This window comes from Protopterus annectens, chromosome 3.part1 (assembly GCF_019279795.1).
Source record: "Protopterus annectens isolate FY-2018-M chromosome 3.part1, PAN1.0, whole genome shotgun sequence".
NCBI classification, from domain to species: domain Eukaryota; kingdom Metazoa; phylum Chordata; order Ceratodontiformes; family Protopteridae; genus Protopterus; species Protopterus annectens.
In genome coordinates this window covers 1,708,351,517-1,708,376,722 of record NC_056732.1, presented here as the reverse complement: position 1 = coordinate 1,708,376,722, position 25,206 = coordinate 1,708,351,517, and the positions used below count along the sequence as shown (strand labels likewise).

Sequence of the window (25,206 nt, the reverse complement as noted above, 5' to 3'; positions counted from 1 at the left end):
TCCATCAGAAAAGAAATTTGGTAAAAGGACAGATGGTGAGGTTGTCTAGGATAGTGAGTAATGATGATATGTTTAGAAAGGAACTTGAAAAATTACAAAACATATTTACAAGTAGAGCCTACCCAGTAGATTTGGTTCATAATATGGGTCAGGATATTTTGATGAATAGATTGGTTTTATATAAACCTATTTTAAGACATGGATTAACATCAAAAGAAGTTTCTAAATCTAAGGGTATAGGACATGACACTTTGGTCATTCCTTTCAATGAAAAATCAGATCAAATTGTCAAAGGGGTATATGACTCATGGAATATTATCATAGTATCTAATAAAGAATTAGTAAATATTCTAGGAAATAAACCCAAGGTTACGTTGAGTAAAGGACAATGTCTTAAAAGTATATTTGAAAATTGTATGAACTATGAACTGTTTATGAAATCTAAGATGAATAAATGTGGTGCATGCCGCCTATGTAGATCCATTAATAATGGACCATACCTCTCAATTACTAACTATGATAAGACCATCAGATGTCCAGGAGTATGCGACTGTAATTCAGTTATGGTAGTATGCGTAGCTACTTGCACAGCATGTCAAGCGTTCTATGTAGGGAAAATGAACAGAAAATTAAAAACAAGAATTATCGAGCATGTGAGCGATATTAGAAATCACAAGCAGACTAGTGCTCTATACAATCACAGCATTGGTTGCGTTAATTTTAAAACTTCCTGTTTTTTGTCATCGATAGAATTGTTTACACTAAAGCACAACAAGGTGGTGACACTAAAAGTCTATTAGAAGCTAAAGAATGCCTTTGGCAACTTAGATTAAATGCAAGTAAAGATCCAGGAATCAACGATCAAATTTCTATTGCTAGTATACTAAAGCTTAAATCACAGTTCATTTAGTAATTTTTTCAGCCACCAAATTTATTCAAACTTACTTATATTTAATTATTTAAAGTCTATACATAATCATATATTTTTTAATATTTTTTAATATATTTTCTCAAATATATTTTACAATTATTACAAGTTTTTATACAATTGATTATTATTTGTAGTGAAAGTATATATTTCATAAACTACATTGAACAAGTTTTTATAATATTATATGTCAATATTTATTTAGTTTTAGCATCATACATCACTTGTTCTATGGCAAACTATTTAAGTTATTTAACATTTATCAATATTTAAGATTTATTAACAAATATAGTAGTCTTATTAATTAATTGATTGTTAACATTTATTTTAATTGATTATCTTTATAGAATTTTTTATACAATTTTTATACAATTTTAGAAATTTCTTATATGTTATTTAATTCTTATATTTATACTACAATTTATTTATTATCAACACAGTAGTTTTATATAAAAAACATGCTTATAGTATTTAAATAACATAATAATTTTAATTTTAATTGAACAATATTTAAACAACATCCAAATAATTTTCATTCAACTTGAAATTTCTATGTTTATAAATTATAACAATTCTATATTTATTGTCATACATTATACATTTAGTATGGTTTTATTTTTTAAATATACGCTCCTTTCTTACATGTACTATTTAGATATACATATTATGTGCAATACTGTTAGTTTTATATATTACGCTCTAGTTTATGTCCATGTTTATTTTAATCAGACCTTTCACTTTAAAAGACAAGGGTTTCTATCTTTTTAATTAGAATATTGTATAATTGATTGATTATATTATTATATAATTAACTAATTATGTAGTATCTGTATTTAAGGGATGATGTTTTTTCTAAAATTTGTACTCTGATGATGCCCTTAGGACGAGAGAGTGAAAGCGCTGGCTGTATTTGCAGATGATATTATTTTATAACTGACATAACCAGAAAGGGACATTACCGTATTGTGGAACATTTTGAGACAGTTTCACATCTTTTCGTGATACAAAATGAATGAAGCCAAAACAAAGGCAATAATGTACCTACATATGAACTGGTTCAGCAATGCTCATATTTATGGGGACATGATAAAATTAAGCATTTAGAAGTATGGATTAAAAAATGATTCTAGTGTGGCAGCTAAGGATTATAGGAAGAGGCTAAACAAAAGATAATACAAAAACTGAGAAAATGGAAGCTTTGTTATATGGATATGGAGAGTAGTATACATGCAGTTTTTAGTCCCATTAGTCGTATACACAGGTCAGGCATATTTTTATCAACCAAAGTAGAAGGTTGGATAGAAATTATTAAAGAGCAGAAGGACTTTATCTGGGAGAGGAAGACGGCAAGAGTCAAGTGGGATAAGCGGATTCTTTCCAGTAGAACAGGGCATATTGGGATTACCTGATTTGAAGGGGTATTTCAGAGCCACATGGTTAAGGCTCCTATACATAGCACAAGCAGAAAACTATAATTCAAAGTGGAAGGGGATGATGATGAAATGGGGGGAAGCTCAAGAAACAAGGAGAGATTTTGGACGCAGGCCTTTAAGGAGAAAAACAGTAATCATTCGGAATATTATATCTGTAAAGTAGCAGTAAACCAACACAAGAGTGGGGAAAGGAGATTATGATGCTAGAGATGACTGCAATTATGGATATAGACAATAGGCAAGAGGAGGCTGGAATTTATTGGAGAAAAATGAAAAAGGAACCAAGGTATTGGGAGCAAATAATTAGAGAAGGGGAAAGCTACAGTAGGAAGACAGCAATAAGTTGTTTGGGCTGCAGGTTAGAGACTGCCTTCCCTATCAAGGATTGATATCAGAGTATAGGCAACAAGAAAGAAATAGGGGGTACTAAATGAAAGATCAGCATTGGTAGAGTTTTTAGTAGAATCTAGAACAGAAGCTGCCGTTAAAAAGTAATAATTAGCAGAGCATACAAAATATTGCATGATAACTAATCAGAGGAGGTTAAAAAAGATTGGGAGGAGAGACTGGATAAGCAAATCACAAAGAAACAATGGGAGGATATATATATGTCTCCCGCATAGGCAACAAAATGTAGAAGATTTAGGATTTTGCTTGGAAATGTTTACATAGATATTTTTATACCCCAAGTAGACTCCAGAGAATTTTTTCTGCGGTAGATAGTAAATGTTGGAGGTGTGATGGGAAAGATAGAGGTAATTGGGAACATATTTTCTGGGAGTGCGGTGAATTGATGGACTTTAAAGATTCCCTGCAGGATGCACTGTCAGATATGCTAGGTGGGCAGATTGGTGTGACGAGCGAGATGATTTTTCTGAGCTGTGATACAGAATCGGAATTGCCTAGACAAGATAAGGCCTTGCTGTGTCTGATTATGGTGGCTGCCCAAAAAAGCAGTTACTAGAAAATGGAAATCAAAATCTAAACCAACTATACTAGAAGTAGTGAATATAGTAACATGGATAAAACAACTGAAATTGAGATCTTTAGAACAGGGTAATAGCAAACTGCATAAGAAAAAATGAGAATTGTGTGAACAATATATACAAAAGGGAATGAGGTTTAAAAGAAGGCAAGACTTAAATGAGCTATTTAATGTTTGACTGAAAATGAATGGGTAGATTATAAGTGATGTATAATGCTTGCAAATGGGAGTATGTCAGTATGTTTTGTGATCTAAATTGCTTGCAACTAGGATTGTGTCAGTGTGGCTGTTTTTCATTTACATCAGTGTATAATTGCTTATGTCGTAAGTGATGGTTTAATAAAAAGTTTTCTTGTTTAAAAACAAAGGCACAAATTGAATAATTTATGTAATGCTGTTTAGGTTATATGATTTATAGCAAAATATGTGAATTATGTTTGTAAACGCGACCTTCTTAATACAGTTTGATTACTTTTATATAAATGTAAATTTGTCTATGTCACAAGTGATAATTGAATAAAGATGCTTAAAAAAAAAAAGAAATATCTTTTTTTTTCTTATTGTCCCACCCTTCTTACATCCAACAATTAACACCTCTTATCCCCCATCCTGCTTTAACTTTGCTAAGATTTCATGTAAAACTGTAATGTCAACTCTGTGTTATTTCACATTGTAACAAATCTAACAGGAATATGCACCAATGGACTTTACTTATTTTAAGTGACTTATTTATGTGTGTGTGTGTGTGTGTGTGTGTGTGTGTGTGTAATTTTACCTTTTGCTTTTTTTGACTGTATTTTCACTGCAATCATGGATTTTTTGTCAAGTTGAGTAATACCATCGTCCTTCAATAGTGTTACATAAATGTAAATGCATTGTCTTCATATTATAATGTTGTTCATGGAGCTTTTCGCCCCGGGAGTCAATTGAAAATGGGTTCTTCTTGGCCCAATGGACTATCCCGGTAAACAAACTGTAAAATAAATAAAGATTTACTGGATGGTTGTTCAGCTGACTGTCTGGGATAAAGGAAAATACGAGTACTTATAATTACAAAAGGAGTTCCAATAGTAATAGATGAGGATAAAAAAGACAATAATGGTAGATATGGATGGAGTGCTAAGAGGCTACTAGCAAGAATTTTTCCTCAAGTAGACAGCAAATGTTGGAGGTATGATGGTCGAGAAAGATGCAACTGGGAACATATTTTCTGGGAGTGTAATGAGTTGGCAGACTTAGATTCCATGCAGACTGCTCTGGCAGAAATACTTGGTGAGGAAATTGGTGTAACTAAGGACATTTTTTTTTTGAGCTGTGGTGCAGAATTTGGTAATGGCTGCCAAGAAACAATTACTAGAAAATGGAAATCAAAGTGTAAACCAGCTTTACTGGAAGTAGCGAAGATAGTGACAGAGGTAAAACAACTGGAACTGGGATCTTTAGAAAAGGGTAGGAGCAAATTACATAGGAAAAAATGGGAATTGTAGGATCAATACCTGCAGAGGAGGAATGAGGTTTAAAAGATGGCAGGATTTGAATGAGCTGTTTACTGATTGATAACGACTGGATATATGTGATGTATAATGTTTGTGGCTACAGTTGTGTTGGCATAATTTGTAATGTAATGTGTTAGTGGTGGGAGGGTGACATAATGGTTAAGGTGTTCACCTTACAGACACAAGGTGCAGGGTTTGATTCTTACATGGGGTAACTGGCTAGGCTTAAAAATGGCCCACAAGGGCAGTTAACCTAGTATGAACGTATATAACCTATATATATATATATATATATATATATATATATATATATATATCTAAAACCAAAGTAAATCATAAAAGAAAAAAAATGTATAATTTGTAATGTATAATGTTTGGGGCCTATATTATATATTCAAACTTTCAAAACTTCGAATGTCATATGTTCGACAACATATGGTCGAAGTCTGAAAGATCAAATATACAATAAATAGAAAAAAAAAAAAGAAAAACATACCTTAACGGTGTGAGCAGGGGGGGCAAGCCCCCCTACCCTGCACCCCCACACACCCCCTACTTAAATATACCAACTCGGAGACCGCACTTCAGTGCAGAAAAGGGAAATTCTCCCATTCTGCACCATACGGTGCCATTACATTTAGCCTTCGAACTCTTGAAATGTCGATCATATGGTGTCGACCATATGACATTTGACATTTCAAGCGTTCAGTGTTCTAATAGGAACCCTAATGTCTGCAATTGAGGTTGTGTTGATATGGCTTATTTTCTTTTATATAAATTTTAGATTATCTATATCATATGTAATAATTTATTAAAGATGTTTCTTGTTTAAAAAAAAAACACCAGCCACAACTTTTCCTCTGGTTGATAAAAATATGCCTGACCTGTGTGTAAAACTAAAGGGACTAAAATCATTTTACTGCTTGTATATCTTGCAAGACCTTCTAGTTTCTCAGTTTTTATACTCTTTTGTTTAGTCTCTTCCCACATATCTCTAGCTGCCGTAACAGAATCCTTTTTAATCAATACTCCTAAATACTTCATTTTTCACATCCCCAAAAATGTAGGTATTGTTAAACCAAATCATGTGTGGGTAAATTGTTTATACCTATAGCATTTGTCTTATTTTCATTCAAGTTGTTTCCTGAAAAACCGGAACTGTCTCAGAATGTTCCATAACTCTGAGATGTTCTTTTCTGGTTCCATCAGGTATAAAATAATATGATCTGCAAATAAAGCAAACTTTTCTTGACCACCATTCCTTGAATTTCTGAGTCCCTTATTTTCTTTGCCAGTGGGTCTAAATATAACACAAATTAGGAAGGGAAAAGAGGACACCCCTGCCTGATTCTTCTGTTCAGACACAACTTAGAGATGAACCCTCCCCCTTTGATTTCTGCCTCTGATCCCTCATCTAGCCTTCTAATTAACCTTATTATTGTATAAGGAAATGCACATTCTTCCATTGCCTACCCATGAAATTCCAGTGTACTCACCAACAGTGATATTATTCTTACATCCTGCTTCCCTCTGGATCATCATTGTTCTGTTCGTGTTTTCAAATGCTTGCCTCCCCTCCAAAAAACAACACACATCCACACCTACCAATTTTGACATCACCTTTGCCATTCTTTTATCCATTATAGACATAAACAGTTTATAGTCAAGGTTTAAAACTGAAATGGGCCAGTATGAATCTGGATCTGATGGGTCTTTACCATCTTAGGTATTATAGCCTTTTAGCTTTTTTCTAGGATGCTGGTTCCTCCCCTCCTTTTAAAGCACTGTTAAACAAAACCTTCCAGATCTTTATCACTTTCTTCCCTCGTAGCTTCCAAATTTCTACTGGAATACAATCTGTTCCTGGAGACTTTCCTGCAGATTGGTTATCCATCGCCATTTTATCTCATCTCTTCCTATCTTAAATGTTAATTGTTGAACCTCATCTACCTCTAACCTTGGCATATTTAAGTCTTCCATAAGTATTTCCATTTGTCCTTTTGCTTGATTTCTCCACTTCTGTTTTTTATACAAGTTTTCATAATATTTCCGAAATATATGTAATACATTTACAGGATCTCTGGGCTATTCTTCTTGTTATAGTGAATACGGTAACAGAGATAAAACAACTGAAAATGGGATCTTTAAAAAAGGGTAGGAGCAAATTGCATAGAAAATAGTGGAAATTGTGGGAACAATATATGCAGACAAGGAATGAGGTTTAAAAGAAGGCAGGATTTGAATGAACTGTGTAATGTTTGACAGTGACTTGATAGATTATAAGTGTTATATAATGTTTGCAACCAAAGTTATGTCAATATGGTTTGTTTTCATTTATATAGGTATGATTGCCCCTATGTCATAAGTGATATTTTAGTAAAGATGTTTCTTTTTTAATAAAAAAAGAATCTTTGAGGCCTGTCTAGTTGAACAATATGCTTAGAAAACTACCCATTGAAATGACTAAAATGTTATTACCGGTACAGGATAAGCCGTTGGAAATTAATTGGACCAGATAGAAGGAGTTCTGAACCTTCTTTTTTCACATCAACCTAACCCCACACAGCCTCTGGCTGTACCCAGTAGTCCCTGTACTCACCCAGTCACAGGTCCCTCTGTTAATCTTTATTAGGTATCCTAAATGTGACTGTTCACCGGGTAGGTTGGGTAGGTTTCCTGAATCCTCTGGAAGATGACATCTTTGTACTCTTAGTTAGGCCCTTGGATTGAGGGATTTCAATGGGAGTTGCAAGTGTAGAACTGGAGCCCATCATTCTTGTGGGGAGGGGGTCATAGTCCATATCTGGGGGAGCATCTAGTGCATTGATGTCAAGGCATCCTCACCAATTCCTGTATTAACCTGAGAGGGCCTAAGAGGTTCCTGGATTCCATCAAAGATCGCCTAGGCAACAGGTTTCTGTGAACTCTACCCCAAGATAGGAGAGATGGCCACTCTTCTGGTTCATCCTCCCCACCACCACCACCACCCACTTAACCCTACCAGAGGTTCAGGTTCATTCCCAAACTCAAGTCACTGATGGCTTAGGCAGACACACTGTGTCTGCACCATCAGGAGACCTCCCAAGAATTCCCAAACTGTTGCAGAGACATGATGGTCAAATGGTAGTAAGTTAGTCTCTAAAGGTAATATCAGTTTGGAAGAATGTGGCATTTATATGATAGGAGGTAGGAACATTTTGTCCAAAAAAGAGCCACACTACATTTCTTGGAATTTTTAACTGAAGACTTTGTTTTTGCATTTTTTTGCCCCCACTGCCTGCTGATCATCAGACCCCTGTCTGACACTGACACATTTACTATTTCGTCATCAACCATTGGTGAGCCATTGTTTAGTCAGCTATCAGTGGTGATTCATGATTTATTTTTCTTTTCCAATCCCACATTCCTGTACAAGCTTAGTTACACTAGGTAATATGGGACTTGGCATTAGGTGACAGTAGGTGGATTGGGTCAGTTAGCCAGCTAGGTGTCCAGTAGACATTGTATGGATTTACATTGTTTAGTTAGCCGTCAGTAATACCAGCATAAGCTGATTGTATTAAAGGGTATGGCAAAGTCGGAGCAGAGCAAGTATGGAGTTATCATTGCCCATGATTTCAGCAACCTTTACAAAAATGTTCTGTAGTGAATTCAGTGTGTTTGTATCCTGTCGAGTTGTCTTCCTCAGCATATACTAACTGCTTATACAGGAACCCAGCTGGACTGCGTTTAGGTTGCTGGCTGTAATATGTACCGCAGCCTCTTTTCCTCATTTACATTTTGAGCTTTTTTGTTATTATTTTGATTCTACTTTGAATGACTGATGGCCAGGCTTACCAACACTCAGTCCAGACTGCCATGTCCTGCCTTCCCTTAGACTTCAGCAATTCATCTACATGAACAACCTACTTTAATGTTTTTTTGTAATGGGGCAGTACCCTCTTTACCCTCACAATGTAGGAACAAAGCCCTCACACCCCTAATCTCTGTATAGATTACATCTGAGTTTTTATCAATTCAGATAAAACACCAGTCCATTGTTGAACTTCTTTCATACAATCTTGGAGGTAATATATATGTAGAGACAAGGGGTATGATATATGTAGAGACAAGGGGTATGGTATATGTAGAGGCAAGGGGTATGGTATATGTAGAGACAAGGGGTATGGGCTAGAGCCCCGACATTGTGCAAGCATTGGAGACTCACATTATAGTTTGTTAAATGTACTGTGGCACATGCCAAGTAGAGGTAAGATTGTGGTAGATCAGGGGTGATGTACTTAACTTTATAATGTCAAAGCAGACCTATTATTTAGATTTTTTAGCCAGGAAAACTGACTTGTCAGTCACAAATGTCTCTGTTCAGAAGCATCCTGGGAGGAGTTAATAGTTAAATAACTTGCTCAAAGTCACACAGTTGGCAAACTGAATAAGATAGAAACAGCAGCACTACAGAATGAAGCTCATGGCTCTGAAATTGAAGGCTGTAGCTCTTGCAGGAATAGTAGCATCTGCCTACACAGACCCATAACAAGTGTGGGGCAAGAGGGTTGTTTGCTGCTGGCATAAGCAGTTAATGGATGTAATCAGCACTTTAGTGTAAGCATTACTTGAATGCCATGCTCTCTGTCCCTGCAGTAGTCCTCCCAGTAAGGTAATAGCCTTGACGCAGCTGTTTGTATAACAAGGGCAAGTCAATGCATTTAATATGCTCTAGTCAAAAGCTGCTTGCTACACTTTCAGTTCCAAAACTGTAGCAAGGATCTTGCATCAGTTTATGATATTTTCCACTCCTTCTAGATTGCCAAGAAGCTATTTTATCTGTTTTATAATTTTGTCCTCAAATGGATCTGAGACCTTTTGTTTTTTTCATGTAATGGTAGTCAGCTGGCCTGGAAAGGGAAAGGGGGAATCCGAAAAAGACATTGTTCGGAGTAACTGACAGCTTAGCTAGAGCTCTGTGCCAGCATAGCATGATGTTCCTGATGGTACTGAACCACAAGTACTGACTACCTGTGTTTGTAACACCCTTCTCTCTAGTGCCCAGGGCTGTGATTGCAGGCGGAACAGATGTGCCATCAGAACATGCTTTTCCTGATCTCACTCTTTAGTGCACTGCAGGGTAATGGTAATCTTAGTAGAAGGTGAAATGCCACTAAGTCTGCCATTAACCTGCAGTTCACTAAAGACTGAGGTCAAGAAAACCATGTTGAATATGTCTTGTTATGGTGAGTGCCTGACACAGATCTAATTTATATAACACACATTGTACTTTCATTAATTAACTACCGATAAGCAAGTATTACAAAGAGTGTTAAGATGAAATGTCCTTAAAATAGCTGCTCAAAGAAGGATTGCATGAGAGTTGAGAATTGCATGGTGTGAAGAAATGTTTTAAAAACAATGAGCTGCTAACGTAACTCCTATTTAGTTTGATATTATGAATAATTTTACTGTCTGTTTGGAGTTAAAAAGTTAATACTTTAGAGCATTACTGTGGCTCTATATAAATTTAGATTTTGTGGACTAGTTTTCTGTTATGGCAAAACAGATGACTAATGGGTTATCTGTTTTTTTCACAGGTTTGAGATTCTGCGGATGAAGGTGACTGTCTCAATACTGCGGTTACTGATTCACTTCAGCCTTCTCCCACAGGATGATCGTATTTATGATTATCTCCAGTCATAGCTTACACCATTGCTTATCAAACCCAGTGCCATGTTATGGCCTTGTACTGCATTAACAGGATTGGTTGCTGTGGCAGGAGATCCAGAACCTCAGCTCTCAGAAACACTATCAGATGCTGAAAGATTATGAATATATGCAGTGTCATGCCAGTGCTGGTATCCTGCATGGTGGTTTATGACATCGATTCATCTGTGGGTTTCAGAATGTTCCCAGTAATCTTCATTTGCTGACTCAGGACATCTTGCTGCTTGACTTCCTATTGAAACCTGTGCATCATGGAAACTGCACATGAAGCATAGACTTGGGGTCAGGGAAGTACAGTGTATTTACCTGAGCATAAGCAGCAAAGCAAGGGAATTACAGGTCCAAGACTTGAGATGGACTTTTCATTCACTGTAAATTGGGTATATGGAAAGCTTGAACAGAATGAAGGAATCGGGGCTATGTCAGGCTTTTGAGGATGGAACATGACCCTGTGTTAGTCACACATCTGCTGTTTGAAATTAACCTCATCAGAAGTCACAGGCAGGGTACTTAGGAAAGGTGCCACTTAAACTGAAGATCAGGATTTGATCATGGGTCCAATATAGATTTCTTTTGAGGAACGATGTTTCTGATATCGGAGGATGGACTCCACGAATCTAACCTAATATGATTGCCCTTGTCCATTTTTTTTATTCTGGTGTATGTTCACGTAATCTGACCTAATCTTTAAAGGAGCTGAGCACTTCCTGAACAGGTGCTTTGTCAGTGACCCTCTTACCATAAGCTAAGCCTTCCAATAAAAATATATTTTCCGGTCATATTTGTCTGAGAAAGATGCAAAAAATTGTTACTGTAGATGTTTGTCTTGAGTGCCACTTCTTAGCAGTTGGAACATTACTTAGTGTGGCTAGTTAAGTCATAACTGTGGCTAGCACTGTGGCTAATGAGGTATGGAATCCCACTGCACTGGTGGCTTTCGTGACATAGCTGAACGACTTGTAAATTATTTTTATCCAAAATGCATTAAAAGCAATTAAATGAGAAAGCGTAAGCAACACATCACTTGCTGCTACATTTGATGTTATTTTATCACATTTCTTCTGTTAAATCTTACTGCTGAATATATCTTCTTAGTATCATGGCTTGTCATTAATAATAAATGCCCCCTGCAATTCACACAGTGTATGACAGGAGTGCTTCCCTGTTGAGAAATACATCTTTATGTTGAAGGCATGAATGATTAAACGTTTAATTTATGTTGCTGAAGTGATCTGTTAACTTTTTAACTCTCCACTCCTGTATTCTCACCCTTATTTGATATTCTTTGTTTTTTTTTTTGTGTCTCCCATCCACAGGAGTGGCCTTAGGTCATCTGATGCCGTAGGCAAAAGGGCTCCACAGTGCCCCCTCCCACACCACCCAGTGCCCCCATCCTGGTCTACCTGCACCAAATAAATACAGGAAAAGTACCCTTATTATAGCGGCGCCCTAGGCGGCTGCCTAGTTGGCCTGTGCCTAAGGCCGGCTATGCCCGTCCAGCACACACACACACACACACACACACACACACACACACACACACACACACACACACACACACCTGTGTATCTGCTTTGGGGAGGGATAGTGTAACAGTAAGTCATAACTTTTGGGCATTCCCACCTTATATTCCTCTTCTTTCCCAGCCAGAGATTTTATCAGATGTGTAGTACTCCTATGAAGACCGACAAGGGGTCTTAATCAACACTCCACATAACCTTAGTTGATGTTCAGGACACTATGTAGCCAGAGTTTCCGGAAACATTCTTCCATTCTTTTTGACAATTTTGCCATCTCTTTCAAGATATTCAATTAAAATGAAATTTTAGTTCAAATGTGTTAGGATGTTGGTCGATTTTTACACCTCAAGAATAATATATTGTCTTATTGTTTTAATTTTGTTAAAAGATTGCAAGGGAATCTTTCAGAAAAAAAAAAGACGAGTAAAAGCACAAGTCTATTAAAATTAGCAGTGTGATTTAGCAAAGGAAATGAAGCAACCAAGGAACATAAAGTTGTACATCTGCCAGTTCTGGTTTACTACTGAGGAGGCTGTAAATGTTCAAGCAGCTCCAAAATACAGGGGTATGAATTTATAATAAGGGAAACCAACATTCTGGCTCGTTCCATGTTGTAGAAGGATAACGCCCCAACTGGGGTCCATATGACCTGTGTACGAGTATCAGGAGTTGTAGAGGAGCCTGATGGGGTGAGTAAGGGTGATGGGTTGGTGCCAGCTTTCCCATCCTGGAGGAAGTGGGTAGTCTTGTCACTGTACTACCAAATTCTAGCAAGTGCAGGTGCCTGGTCCACAGCACTGGATCAGAGGTATGTGGGTGGCATCACCTAATCGATGATGATGATGTCAGATTACAGTGTGTGCATACTCTGAAGTGTACAGGTGTAGTTTAGGTTCAGGTTTACTGCAGTGCTATTTCCAAAGTATTTAACAAAGCAAGAACTAAACACTGAATACTTAAACTGAATCAAATAATTCACAAAATACATTAAAATATCAAAAATACATCATAAGGAGCACTTAAAAATGAATTCAATAATATACAAAGAAACATTGCTTATAAGTCGGCCAGCTACCAGACAGCAAATATTACTTGGTTGAATTAAACATAAATAATACATTGATATAGCCATTCAAATAAGTAAACCAGTCCCAGTATCAGTATCTGTTGACGTATATGTTTAAAGATAAAACAGTCAGTGAAATTTGTTTGCAAATTTCCAAAAGTCCATTTAAAAATAATTCATTCAATTGCTAGCAAACAAAACTTTAATGAAACAGATACAGGTTGTTTAAAACCTGGAATACTCTTCCTCACAATCTCACAGCAATCTCCTCTCTTCCCTGCTTCAAATCCCAACTCAAAACACACCTCAAAACCCACTGGCTCTGCCCTGTAGCAACCCTGACTAGATTACCTTGGGTATCTAGGTACTCTCAAATTTTCTGCTGTAAATAACTACCTTTCCTCCGGTATCTAGGTACTAGCAATTTTTTTTTTCTTTTTTACTTTCTCTAGCTTTAAGAAACTCTTAACAAAATACAATCTCTATTTTCTCAACTTCTGCCTTTTAATATCGAATGATTTTTGACATATATATTATAACCATGTTTAATGTTTTACCTGTTATTACAAATGCTTGCATGTGGAGCTTTTCTCCCCGGGCCTCTGCTGAAAATGGACATATATCCAGTTGGACCAGCCCGGTCAACAAAGATTTCTAATAATTAGTCAAAAATGTGCGCAGAGCTTAACCCTGTAGCAGCCACATGCTGTCAACTTGCAAAAATTGCCATGTCACAGCTCACTGAGGGAAGCATTGCAACCCCCCACAGTGTTGTAAGTGTGCATGCCAGCCACAAGAGGTTGGGGGTTTGGCCATTACAATTGCTCCACAAACCACATCTTACAGAGTGAAGCAGCTGTAGAGGCAAGGATATCAGGTAGTTCTAAATCCTGAGGGCTGTCATTGTCCACCTTTATGCAGGTGGCCCCACTGAGGCGATGAAGCCAGACCATCCCACTGCTGGGATGAAGGTGTTCTTCGTCCCAGTATTCCAGCTAAATCAGAGGAGTGAGGTGAGGTACAAATCACCTTAGTGCCTGGCTGGATGATTGCAGCCTCTGGTTAGCTGTTGTCTCAGGTAGACTGGGGGAGTCCCCTCTGTTTGGGGGGGGGGCAAATGTGCTCAGATCTCATTTGGGGATGCTGATAGTCAGCAGGCAGGGCAGGAGAAAGACTACAAAAAAAAATTCTGTCCAAGCTTGGTGCTGTCGAAAGACAACTTGCTTGCATATATTTTTTGGTATCTCTGTTGGTACTGTTTGAGCATGCCAGACCCAGGGACTTCAGTGGGAGATGAACCCAGCACTTCAACAGTATTTAACAAAGATGGGCTCTACATTACTTCACCTGATCTGACTTCTGTTACATTGCAGCCATTCTTTGACTGTAAAACGTTTACAAATTAATATTTTAATATAGTGCAAGAAACTGGTGAAACAGCAGGGACCTACATACTACTTTCATTGTACCCCCAGTTTGTCCATAGAAAGACACAGATCCAGCACCTGTGAAGTTTAAGAAGGTAAAAATAAATTGAAAAGGAGGTCACCCACTGTCATCCAATGAAAATGGGAACTTTTATGTGGTTCTCCTGACAGTCATGATTCGGATGAAAACAATAGCTTTTTCACTGTCTTCAAATGTTGCTTCAGAAAATATTTGTTATGTCAGGATTTTGTTTAGTGAAATAATTAGCTCCCCTGTAAGGAATCCCTCAATTTGATAAGAAATAAAGAAATATGATACTCCCAACAGAGTTGACAGAACCACCACCTTATGATACTTTCCTGATGTTTTAAAAGTATCACAACCACCAGCTCAAAAAAAGCTTTTAGAATATATAATTGTCCTTTAGAGAGAAGGAATTTATATAATGCATATACAGGCATTTTCTCTTGCTAGCTACTTTTCAGCATCTAACCAGGGGTGGTATAGCAGTTTGTCAGTTTTACCTTTTAGTTTATCTTCTATACTCTTATGTAAATGTGGTAAGAAATACACACACCTGCATTTAGGACATGCATTTCACTGTCTAGATTTTTGCCTCATATTTATGGTTTATTTCTCATGAAATTTATGGATTTTTGGCAAGTCACAGAGGATTATGTTCACTAATTGATGTACATTTGAGTTTCGGACTTCATATCCTTCAAAAAATGCATGCTAATACAAATCCTGTTATTCTAACAATTTGCAAACTTTAAAAGAGCAATGTTTAAAATCTGTCCATATTTTTGGGCCTTTGTCCCCCCATTATTTTTGGCTGTGTCCAGATTTCCTGTGCTAGGAAGTTGAGAAGTATGCTTTAGGATGCTTAATTATTTAGCACACATAGGTTCATAGTACTACTAGTACTACTGCCACTACCACTTGTTATAAAACAACAGGTACAGAGGATACAGCTGGAGCCAATACACTGAAATGTGCATATTGTGCTCTAGGTGCCTTATTAAAGGCAGCTGTGTGGGGATAGTTTTTAATAGACAACAGTGGCCAGGCATATTTTAGCACAGGCATATTACAGGAGATTCTGTAACTGCTCACCCCCCAGATACGTAAACACTGCTTGTAAATCTACTTACATGTTATAATTTACTGTTACAGTGATCTTCTCTAAAAAGAGATAAATACAGTTATCCGATGTACTTAAAACAGAAGATCTTTGAGGAGATGTCACTGTAATAGTAAAGATATTCTTTCTCAATCCCTAATGGGAATTGTATAGTTTCATTAGAATTTCTTTGTTAAATTTGTACACAGTTACTGTTTAAGTAATTATATATATTTTTCTGTGCTGTGCAGAGTACACTGTTTTACTACCAACTCACTTGTCTGTAAAGACTACAATGGGCTCAGCTAAAAAAGGTCCCAGGATGTTGGCTGTATATATAAGTGACTCATGCACCAACCAAGGCTGCATACAACACTGATGCAAGACCCAGCACTGGCTTTCATAGGGATGGGGTAAAGCTGACTAAAGCTGTCAGGTAAAAGCAACACAAGGTGGCAAGTAGAAGAATGGCCTCTTCTCAAAAATTCACTATTATACCAAGTACCTTACGCAGATGTTACCCATGGACTTTTTTTTTACTTTCTGAACCCTACTCCCAACACAAAAAACTCCTCTTCTTGTCCTGTCTTCCCCTTCTGTTTCATTCCAGAATATCAAAACTTACACCGTTTATCTTAGGTTGAGAGGAGTTATGAAGTGGGGCATCTGTTTGGATAAGCTTAGCACTTTGTATGAAAATGTTTAGTGCAAATGCAGGTGCTGAGATTTGTTTGTACCTGGTACAGAATGCAGAACGTAACATCAGCCCATTGATTGGATTCACTCTAGAGGGCCTTGTGCCCACTTGTATTCCCGTGCTCTTGCTTGTTTTTCTGTAGTCGTACTTATCGTATATTGTTATTGGTGTTGTCTGGGGATTGAAGCTCCACTTTGACTGACTGTGGTTTTCCACTTTTCCTATATTTGAAGAACATATGTGTATAATTGCTGTACTATGTAAATAAACAACAGAGTTGATATTTACTCTGTTAACTTTGAGAATATTAACTAAACGTGTTTTTGCTAAAGCCGAATATTTTTAAGATAAGGAGGATAATGGAAAGTTACTTTTCAGTAAATGGATTTGTGGTTTTCTAATGAAATATAATAAAGTATTTTAAAGAAAAGAACATCCGTCTCCTCCTTTGTCAAGACTAGCCAGAGACCATGTGCTGTCATACTTCCAGGGGAATGACCATTTTAAATCACACAGTTTGGGACAATCTGAAATGATGTTTGTAACCCATGGCAGCATTTACACATAGCTTTAATTTGTTACGGGCACCAGGTGATATAACATGGGAATACTGTTTAGATGCCAGGGCAGACTTAACTTGCAGGGCTGAGTCTCTTGTCAAAATGTGAGTTACATACCCAAAACAGTAAAGAAAAGCCTTATTTAGTACTGCAGGTCTGTGACTAAAATTACATCTGATGATGGTGTTAACTCATTACATCCGAGTGCTGCCTCCAGGTGCATCTGCAGTTACCTCCTACGGACGCCTCAAGACGTCAAATATGGTTATTCATATTTGCATCAATAATTCCAAAAAACATGCTATGTACAAGGTTTTAAAATATTTCATCTTAAAGCTTACACAATGGCAAACTCAACTGCATTAATATTTGACCTGTCTCTAGTGCAGGCTAAGAGATATTAGCTGTTGTTTTAATGATATTAATTTGTACAGATACACTTTTCACATTTTTCAAAATATCTCAACAACCAAGCAACACAGACAGAACTCCTTAGCCTCATATGAAAGCTCTCAGATAGTTGAATAGAATGCTGCTAACAGTATGTGTGTAACTTGAGTGTTCGCTGAGATATTGTAAGTTGTTTACAAAATATTGCAAATGTAATAGTTATTATGTTTACTCTGATTTATAAAATTCGATTTAAGACCTAGAACCTAAAGAATCTAAAATAGTTTGTGCTGAAGACTTTGCCATTTATACTTCTTTCATAACCCCTATGGTTCCAGAGATGTGAACATTTGTTTGAAATGTGAGGACACAATTTAATTCTGTGAAATGATTTAGGCTCCACCCATTAGAAGTTACAGTGCAAACTTCCTGAGCTCCATTAGAGTGAATGATCTCTGTGGGCACATTAAGATGAAAGACAGTGGCAGGAACAATCTTCAAGGTACCTGCAGCTCTAGGTGACTTAAGATTCACAGAATTTATACCTTCTACTGTAGAAGTATGTACCTTGGGCTACACTTATTTTAAATACTGGCAAAGAAATGTCGCTAAGATTAGTGTTACCATATTTGGTTATACAAAAAAGAGGATGAAAAAATATGTGCTGGTATTATACCAGCACATATTTTTTTATCCTCTTAGGGTTGACAGATTCTTGACTGGCCAGGCCGGGACAAAAGGTCTTTCACATTAGGTGAAGACAAAAAAAAAAAAAAAGAAGGTCTTTAGTCTTTAATGCGGAACATTGCAGTTCCGCATTAAAGACAAGTAGCTCCCTGTTTGGCGATTTTTGATTGGCCCGTATGCCGGTATATGAGCCAATCAAAAACTTGCACAGCAGACCCTCTTCTGTTCAATGCAGAACAGCAAGCAGTTCCGCATTGTACAGAGCTCCATTTTGCAATGTGTTGATTGGCTGGTATACCGGTATATGGGCCAATCAAAAAGAGTACCAGTAAGAGTGAAAGGGAAGGTTTACAAGAGGGTAGTGAGACCAGATATGTTATATGGGTTGGAGACAGTGGCATTGACAAAAAGGCAGGAGTCAGAGCTGGACATGGCAGAGTTAAAGATGTTAAGATTTGTACTAGGTGTGATGAGGCTGGACAGGATTAGGAATAAGTATATTAGAGGGTCAGGCCAGGTTGGAAGGTTTGGAGACAAAGCCAAAGAAGCAAGATTACATTTTTTGGATATGTGCTGAGGAGGGATGCAGAGTATATTGGGAAAAAGATGCAAAGGATGAAGCTGCCAGGTAACAGGAAGACCTAAGATAAGGTTTATGGATGTGGTGAGAGAGCATGCAGGTGGTTAATGTAACAGAGCTAGATGCAGAGGACAGGTAGAAATGGAAACAGATTTTCTGCTGTGGCGACCCCCTAATGGGAGCTGCTGAAAGAAGATGAAGATAGAGCAAAAGCAGAGTACTTAGTGAATTGTCAGCTTTAGAAAAAAATCCAAACACGCTCTCTCAGACAGTCTTTTAAATTGATAATGCATCACTGCTGACTCATTTTAGATTATATCATTCTTCTTTGGTTCACAGGCTAACAGAAACTCGGAGCTTAACATATCTTTGATCTTGTACCTGGTCAGGAAACCACAGCAATTAAAGATAGATATGTAAAATCTAGCAATTAACTCTGGTCTCAAAACAATAGAATCTGCTGGTCCAGACATCAAAACTCCGAGTTTGCGATCAGTCACACAAGGCTTAACTTATCAGCTTTCTTCCAGCAGAGTGCACTGTTGTTACATTTTTAACGTTCAATATTTAACACAAATTTCTTACATTTAAGAGAACAAGCCTGTGACTTATATTAATATTTACAAATGACAGAATTATCTACAGAATTCTGTCTAGCTAGGCTGGCAGCCTTCACACATAATTTCTACGATTTTTGAAGTAAATCATTTGCCTGGCCTTCTGGATTTTATTTTGGGCACAATAAGGGAAAATATTACATAAAGTATACTACAGTCTAACAGAATAAAATACATGGCAACACCTGCATCTCTTTTTGTAGGACAGTCCTAATCTGTGCACTTGCATCCTGCCAGGCAATGAAAGTTGCAAATGACCTGACATTTCAGAAGAAATGTAATTTTCTGACTTTCCTCCAAGTATTACAGAGGATCCTGGTATCAGAAACACTTTACTGTAGTATACAACAAAATGAACCACCAAATCACTACATCAGTTAGTCTTAATTGTCTCATAAAATAAAAAAAAGTATTTTTTCATTTGTTTACAGCTTGGTTTGCCTTGCAACAAATGCCTTACTTAAGTCAAGAAATAATTACTTTGGGCATTTGAAAAAAGTTGACAGTTACTACAACGAATGATTGTGGAACCCTGTCCTGGAAAGGACTAGCTTCCTACTTAAGTAATCTATATTTCAGTTGCAACACGTAATCAAAAAACATACCAACAGGAAAACTAAAAGTAAATTAAGAAAAGTAGAAGTTCATAAAAACCGAAAGTCACAATCTGGATACAGTCAGTAAGTTTAAATGCACACTTTAGGTAAGTTTTCAGCTATTTATGTATCCTCTATAAGAAGATCCTCATCTGCAACATCGGTATATATAAGAAAGATCAAGTCTTTGCCTGACATATTACTTAAACAGACAATATTTAAACTCAAGAGACCTGAGTAACAATTGTTGATGCTTACCTCTGTACAGCAAACACACCCACACTGAATCCCGTAGAAGTGCACCCACCTTCCTTTCCTCAGTGTTGTTTATACGGCATGAACAGACTGTACCATCTGTGACATGCTTCGGAGTGGACAGCTGAAGTTGTCCACTGCAGAAAAGCACAAAAGGAATGAAAAGCGTGAGCAAGGTGATGGAATAACGTTGTGGTAATATTTATTAAGCATGGGCGCCTGGATACAAATAGTAGGCTTCATTGAATGCAGTAGCATAGGTTCAGTCTCTAGCCATGTATTTTTTTTCTTTACTATTCACGCACTGTTATGATGCGTGTTTCTACTTTTTAAAGTCTTTCTATTTAAGGGCATTGAACTGGTTGAAACTTTCAGTGCCGAAACTTTTGTGGGTGGGTATCATCTATAAGTATAATAATATTCGCAGTGCTAATTTTTCTCTTTTAAGGTAAGAAATAATTGTCATGCCAGCCTGCAAGTTTATAAGTGAAAAAATACAAACGTAATGTCCTAACCGCCCAGAGCCCTCAATTCGAGAAGCTGTAGACAGAACAGGTTACTGGGACTTTTCTTCAGAGCATTAGGCAGTTTTTGTAAGAGTCAAAAATGAAAAGACTTTTAAGGAGCCACATAGATTAAACGTTGTTAAAAATAACAAGCTTTCACAAACCGCTGTTTAAAGTTTCTAACAAGAAAATATGGGTTGATCCTATTTATACATTTCATCATTAACTCATATGGGCCAATCAAAAAAAAAACAAAGTGGAGGAAAGAGGAAATAGGGACGTCTGTTTTTTGAAAATTCTGCGATTTGACAGGAGCCTAAAAAGTGGACGTGTCCAGGGAAACCCAGATGTATGGTAACCCTAGCTAACACCATTCTGCTTTCTACTAATATCTATTGAGACAGAAATGTATTCCTTTCCTATCAAGTTCTGAAATGTTTCTTGTGCTTAGCTAGTAGCATGTAACCTTTTTTGTATCATTTGTACCCCCATGCTTGCAGGGAATCAGTTCTACCCTCAGTCTGAGATTACACTGTCCGGGGGGGAGGGTAGGGCAGTGCATCATAGGTTCATAGGTGTGTACTAGGCTAATGGCCCTGGAGCCTTTACAAGCCTAGCCCATAGGATTACCCTGGCATCATGCCACCCGACCTTAGTTCCCAGTGCCTCTGTTGAGTAAAGACACTGGAGTGATCCCTGGAGTGAATTTTCTATTTCCCATTCACTCATCAAGATTTCTCTTAGAGGGCCAGTGAGGTGCTCTGCTTGACATGTATGGGAAGTCTATTCCATAGCATGGGCAGTCTCTGGGTTATGAACCTGTCCCTCTAACATGTTTTGTTGATTGTGGTAATGAGCTTGAGGCATCTGGCATGTGTGGTGCGGTGGGATTGGGATTTCTTTATATGTAGCATTTCTAATAGTGCTGTGTCAGACATGGCTTTCTAAGTCAAGCAAAGATCACCTCTACATAGGCAATATGAGACTGAGAATAGTTGGAGTTTATTAAGCCTGTCCATACAGGACAAATATTTAAGGCTTAGGATCCTCTTTGTGAGGTACTTTTGCGGCCTCTCCAGTCATTGCAGGTGTTTAGTGAGGTACATGCCAAATGGGGCATTGTACTCAATGATTGGCCTAATGAGGGAAGAGTAGAGGGAGGCAATGACCTCTTTCTTCTTGGATGCAAAACCCTTAGTAATGAGATGTGCCACATAGAAGGACTTTCTGACCACAATGGCAATGTGGTGATGAAAAGAGAGGTTGCTGTCAACCTGTGTTCCCAGATCTCATAACGCCTTCTGTGTTCAGCAGACTACCATCAATGTGGTAATTCATGGGAACCAAGTTTTTCCCAATGGGGATGATGACACATTTTTTGGCATTGAGCTTAAGGCCATGATTCTGACACCAGTCGTTGGTCTTAGTGAGGCCTTTCTGTAGGATGTCAACATCACTTGGTGAGTTAATAATAGCTCCCAACTTGCAATCGTCTGCAAACTTTGTCAACCAGAGTCCCATCGGTTTGGCCTGGACTTCAGAGAAGTAGATACCAAACAGGAGAGGACCCAGGACCGAACCCTGTGGGACTCCACTCATGACTGGTTGGCAGTCTGATTTGGAGTCAGCTACTTTCACATTGTGGGTTCTTTCTGTGAGCACTAATCCAGGGATTCTCTAAAATATTCAATTGTATTTATTACTGCTTGGTAGTAACTTGATTAAAGTGTAGCTATCATTCTAAGTCTTTTGTATTAAGCACTTGGGCTTCAGACCAGTTGTTTTACATTAGGAAGGTTTGTGGCATGCACTGTGGTGGCAGGACAGGTAGCTTTCATCCTTCTAAGTTGGGAACTGCAGATTGAGAGCCCAGTGTCTGTTATTCTTAAAGTGTATTAGTTCTGGTTTAAGCACTTGGACTTCAGGCCAGTTATTTTACATTAAGAAGGTTCGTGGTCTGCACTCTTGTGGGAGAAGAGGCTGGACTCTGCCCTTCTGAGCTAGGAATGACTGGTTAAAGGTTTATAGTGCCTGAATATTTGAACTGTATCTTACTGAAATTGGTACACCTTGTTTGCTGTAGCATAGACTAGATCCAGGCCTGCTGAATCTAGCTTTGTTTATATGCTTGTTGTTTGTTTGCTTGTTATTTCCCTGGAACGCTAATTCCACCTAATACGCGGCTTCTCAGCGCTTCTGTGGATCACTAGTGATATCTGCATTGCTTACTGTACTTATTTCCTTGTTTCACTTGAAAGAAAGTTACTGTTTGTCGTTTTTGCATTTAAGTTACCTGTAACACATTGCACTTAAGTTACCTGGCACTTTCTCACTAAAGCAATTATATAAGTCAGCACTAAAAATTAAAAGCACTACATCCTCACTCCCCACTGGCCCTTGTTTTCAATTATTAAGGAATTTCCAGTATTATTCTAGCATATCCAAAGGTCAGTTGTCAATCTCCTCTCCGGTCCAGCTGGTGAATCTGGGAATCTTGAGGCAATGTTAACTGCCTCATGTACACAGACAACCCTCTCCTCCTCCCAACAAATTCCAACACATGTGAGAGATGCAACCATATAGCCAAACTGGAGGCTAAGCTCTCTCAACTCAGTACTGGCATAACCAGTCAGGAGGAGAAGGAAACCACACTCACTACAATTCCAGTCTCACATAGACCTACCACGACAGCAAACCAAACACATAATCACACAAAAACATACACGGAGGCTCTAAATAAAGATCTGCCTAAGCAGCAGAGACCTCCAAAGCAGACACCCAAGCAACCGCTACCCCAAAACAAAACAAGTGCAACACATATCTCACAAAGCCAGTGTGCCGAACAGTCACAGCCCTTAAGACTAAACAACACACCTGATACACTTGTAACAGGTGACTCTATCGTCAGGCACACTGATGTCCCGCTCACCAGGCTGAACAAGGAGAGGGTCACGGTGAGCAGCCTGTCGGGCGCCAGGATCCGCCACATAACACAAGCACTCAGGTCACTCAAAGGCAAGTACAAATACGACTTATTCATTGTCCATGCTGGTGTGAATGACCTGAGATGTACCTCCCTGGACTACATGAAAAGAGACATAAAGGAGCTCTCCGAGCATGTAGCCCAGGCCGGTATGACCCTGACCTTGAGTAGCATCTTACCCTCACCAAGAATGATGCCACAATATGAAGACAAGATGATCAATTTCAACAATTGGCTTAAGTACTGGTGTCATTCAAAGGGGATCCAATGCCTGTCAGCTTGGGATGATATGCTCGACAAGCCACGATGCTTCGCTAGGGACGGCTTGCACCTGTCACCCCTGGGCTTTCGGATATTGGCAAAGGCTCTTGCTATCCCCATAGTGCCTTTTTTAGGCAAGGCTCAAAGGACAAACCCACCTCCATAGGTATCACAAGGGATAAGAAACTAAGAGTAATGCTACTCAATGCCAGAAGTCTAAACCTCAAGATGCCCTCAAAACTCTCCTTAGCATGGAGAACATCGATATCTGTGCAGTAACAGAAACCTGGTTCAGGGCTCCCGAGAGCACCCCAGCACTACCAGGTTATACCTCATACCATGCTTTTCGCCCTAAAACTTGGACCGAACCACAAAAGGAGGGGGAGTATCGATATTCATCAAAGATACCCACACTTCCAGGTTGGTGGCAAAGCACGAAGCATCAGAGACTATCCATGTGCAACTAACAGTGGGTAAAACTGCCTTCCAGTTTATAGCCTGCTACAGACCACCCTCCCAAACCCAGGAACCCCACTCGGCCTTCCTGAGAACACTGGAAAATATGTCTCCAAACACCATTATACTGGGCGACTTCAACTACCCAAACATAGACTGGGAGCATTACTCTAGCTCCAACACCCTAGCCCAAAGGTTCCTAGAATTTATAAACTCAAATGCTATGGAAAAACTTGTTACCACTCCCACAAGAGGGGAAAACAATTTGGACCTGATCATCACCAACATGGGGACTCTATGCTCCAGACCAGAAGTGTATCCCTCACTGGTAAGATCAGACCATAAACTAATGTGACTGGATATTCACATCCCGACCCCACCCCCTGCCCAGAAAACCACAGTGAAAAACTTCTCTAAAGCAAATTTCACACTCCTCAAAACTGAGGTGGAATCCTTCAAAGCCCCGGGCCTGTGGAAAATACGGCCCAGACCGCAGAATCCTTTATAAACGCATTCTATGAACACCTTCAGGAATGCATGGATCATGCGATCCCAAGTAAAACCAAGACCCAATCCTCCAAAGGCAGACATCCTGTCTGGTGGACCCCAGCCATAAACAAACTATACAATAGAAGGAAGAAGCTACTAAATGATAGAGCAAAATCCCAAAAAGGGAAGGCATCACTGATCAGTATTAGCAAAAAACTACAGGTGCTCATAAAATTGTCTAAGGCCAACTTCGAGAGAAAAATTGCACAGGACACTAAGGATAATCACAAGGCTTTCTTTAGTTATGTTAGGAACCTGGGTGGTAATTCCCAGATATGCTCAGAATTAGTCCAAAATGACAAAAAATACACTGAACCCACAGACATTGCCAACATCCTAGCTGACAGGTTCAGCGCAAACTTCTCCCTCCCCACCAAA

The 25,206-nt window shown here is 38.3% G+C and overlaps 1 protein-coding gene across 1 annotated transcript in view; it reads left to right on the top strand.

Moving 5' to 3' along the window:
• The window catches only part of ADCK5 (aarF domain containing kinase 5), a 1,011,483-nt gene extending 999,792 nt beyond the window's left edge, over window positions 1–11,691 (top strand). The window contains exon 15 of the mRNA XM_044067719.1: window positions 10,425–11,691. Within this exon, the coding sequence (XP_043923654.1) occupies window positions 10,425–10,530 (106 nt within the window). The 3' untranslated portion in view covers window positions 10,531–11,691. The remainder of the gene's footprint in view (window positions 1–10,424) is intronic.
• Window positions 11,692–25,206: the final 13,515 nt, after the last annotated feature.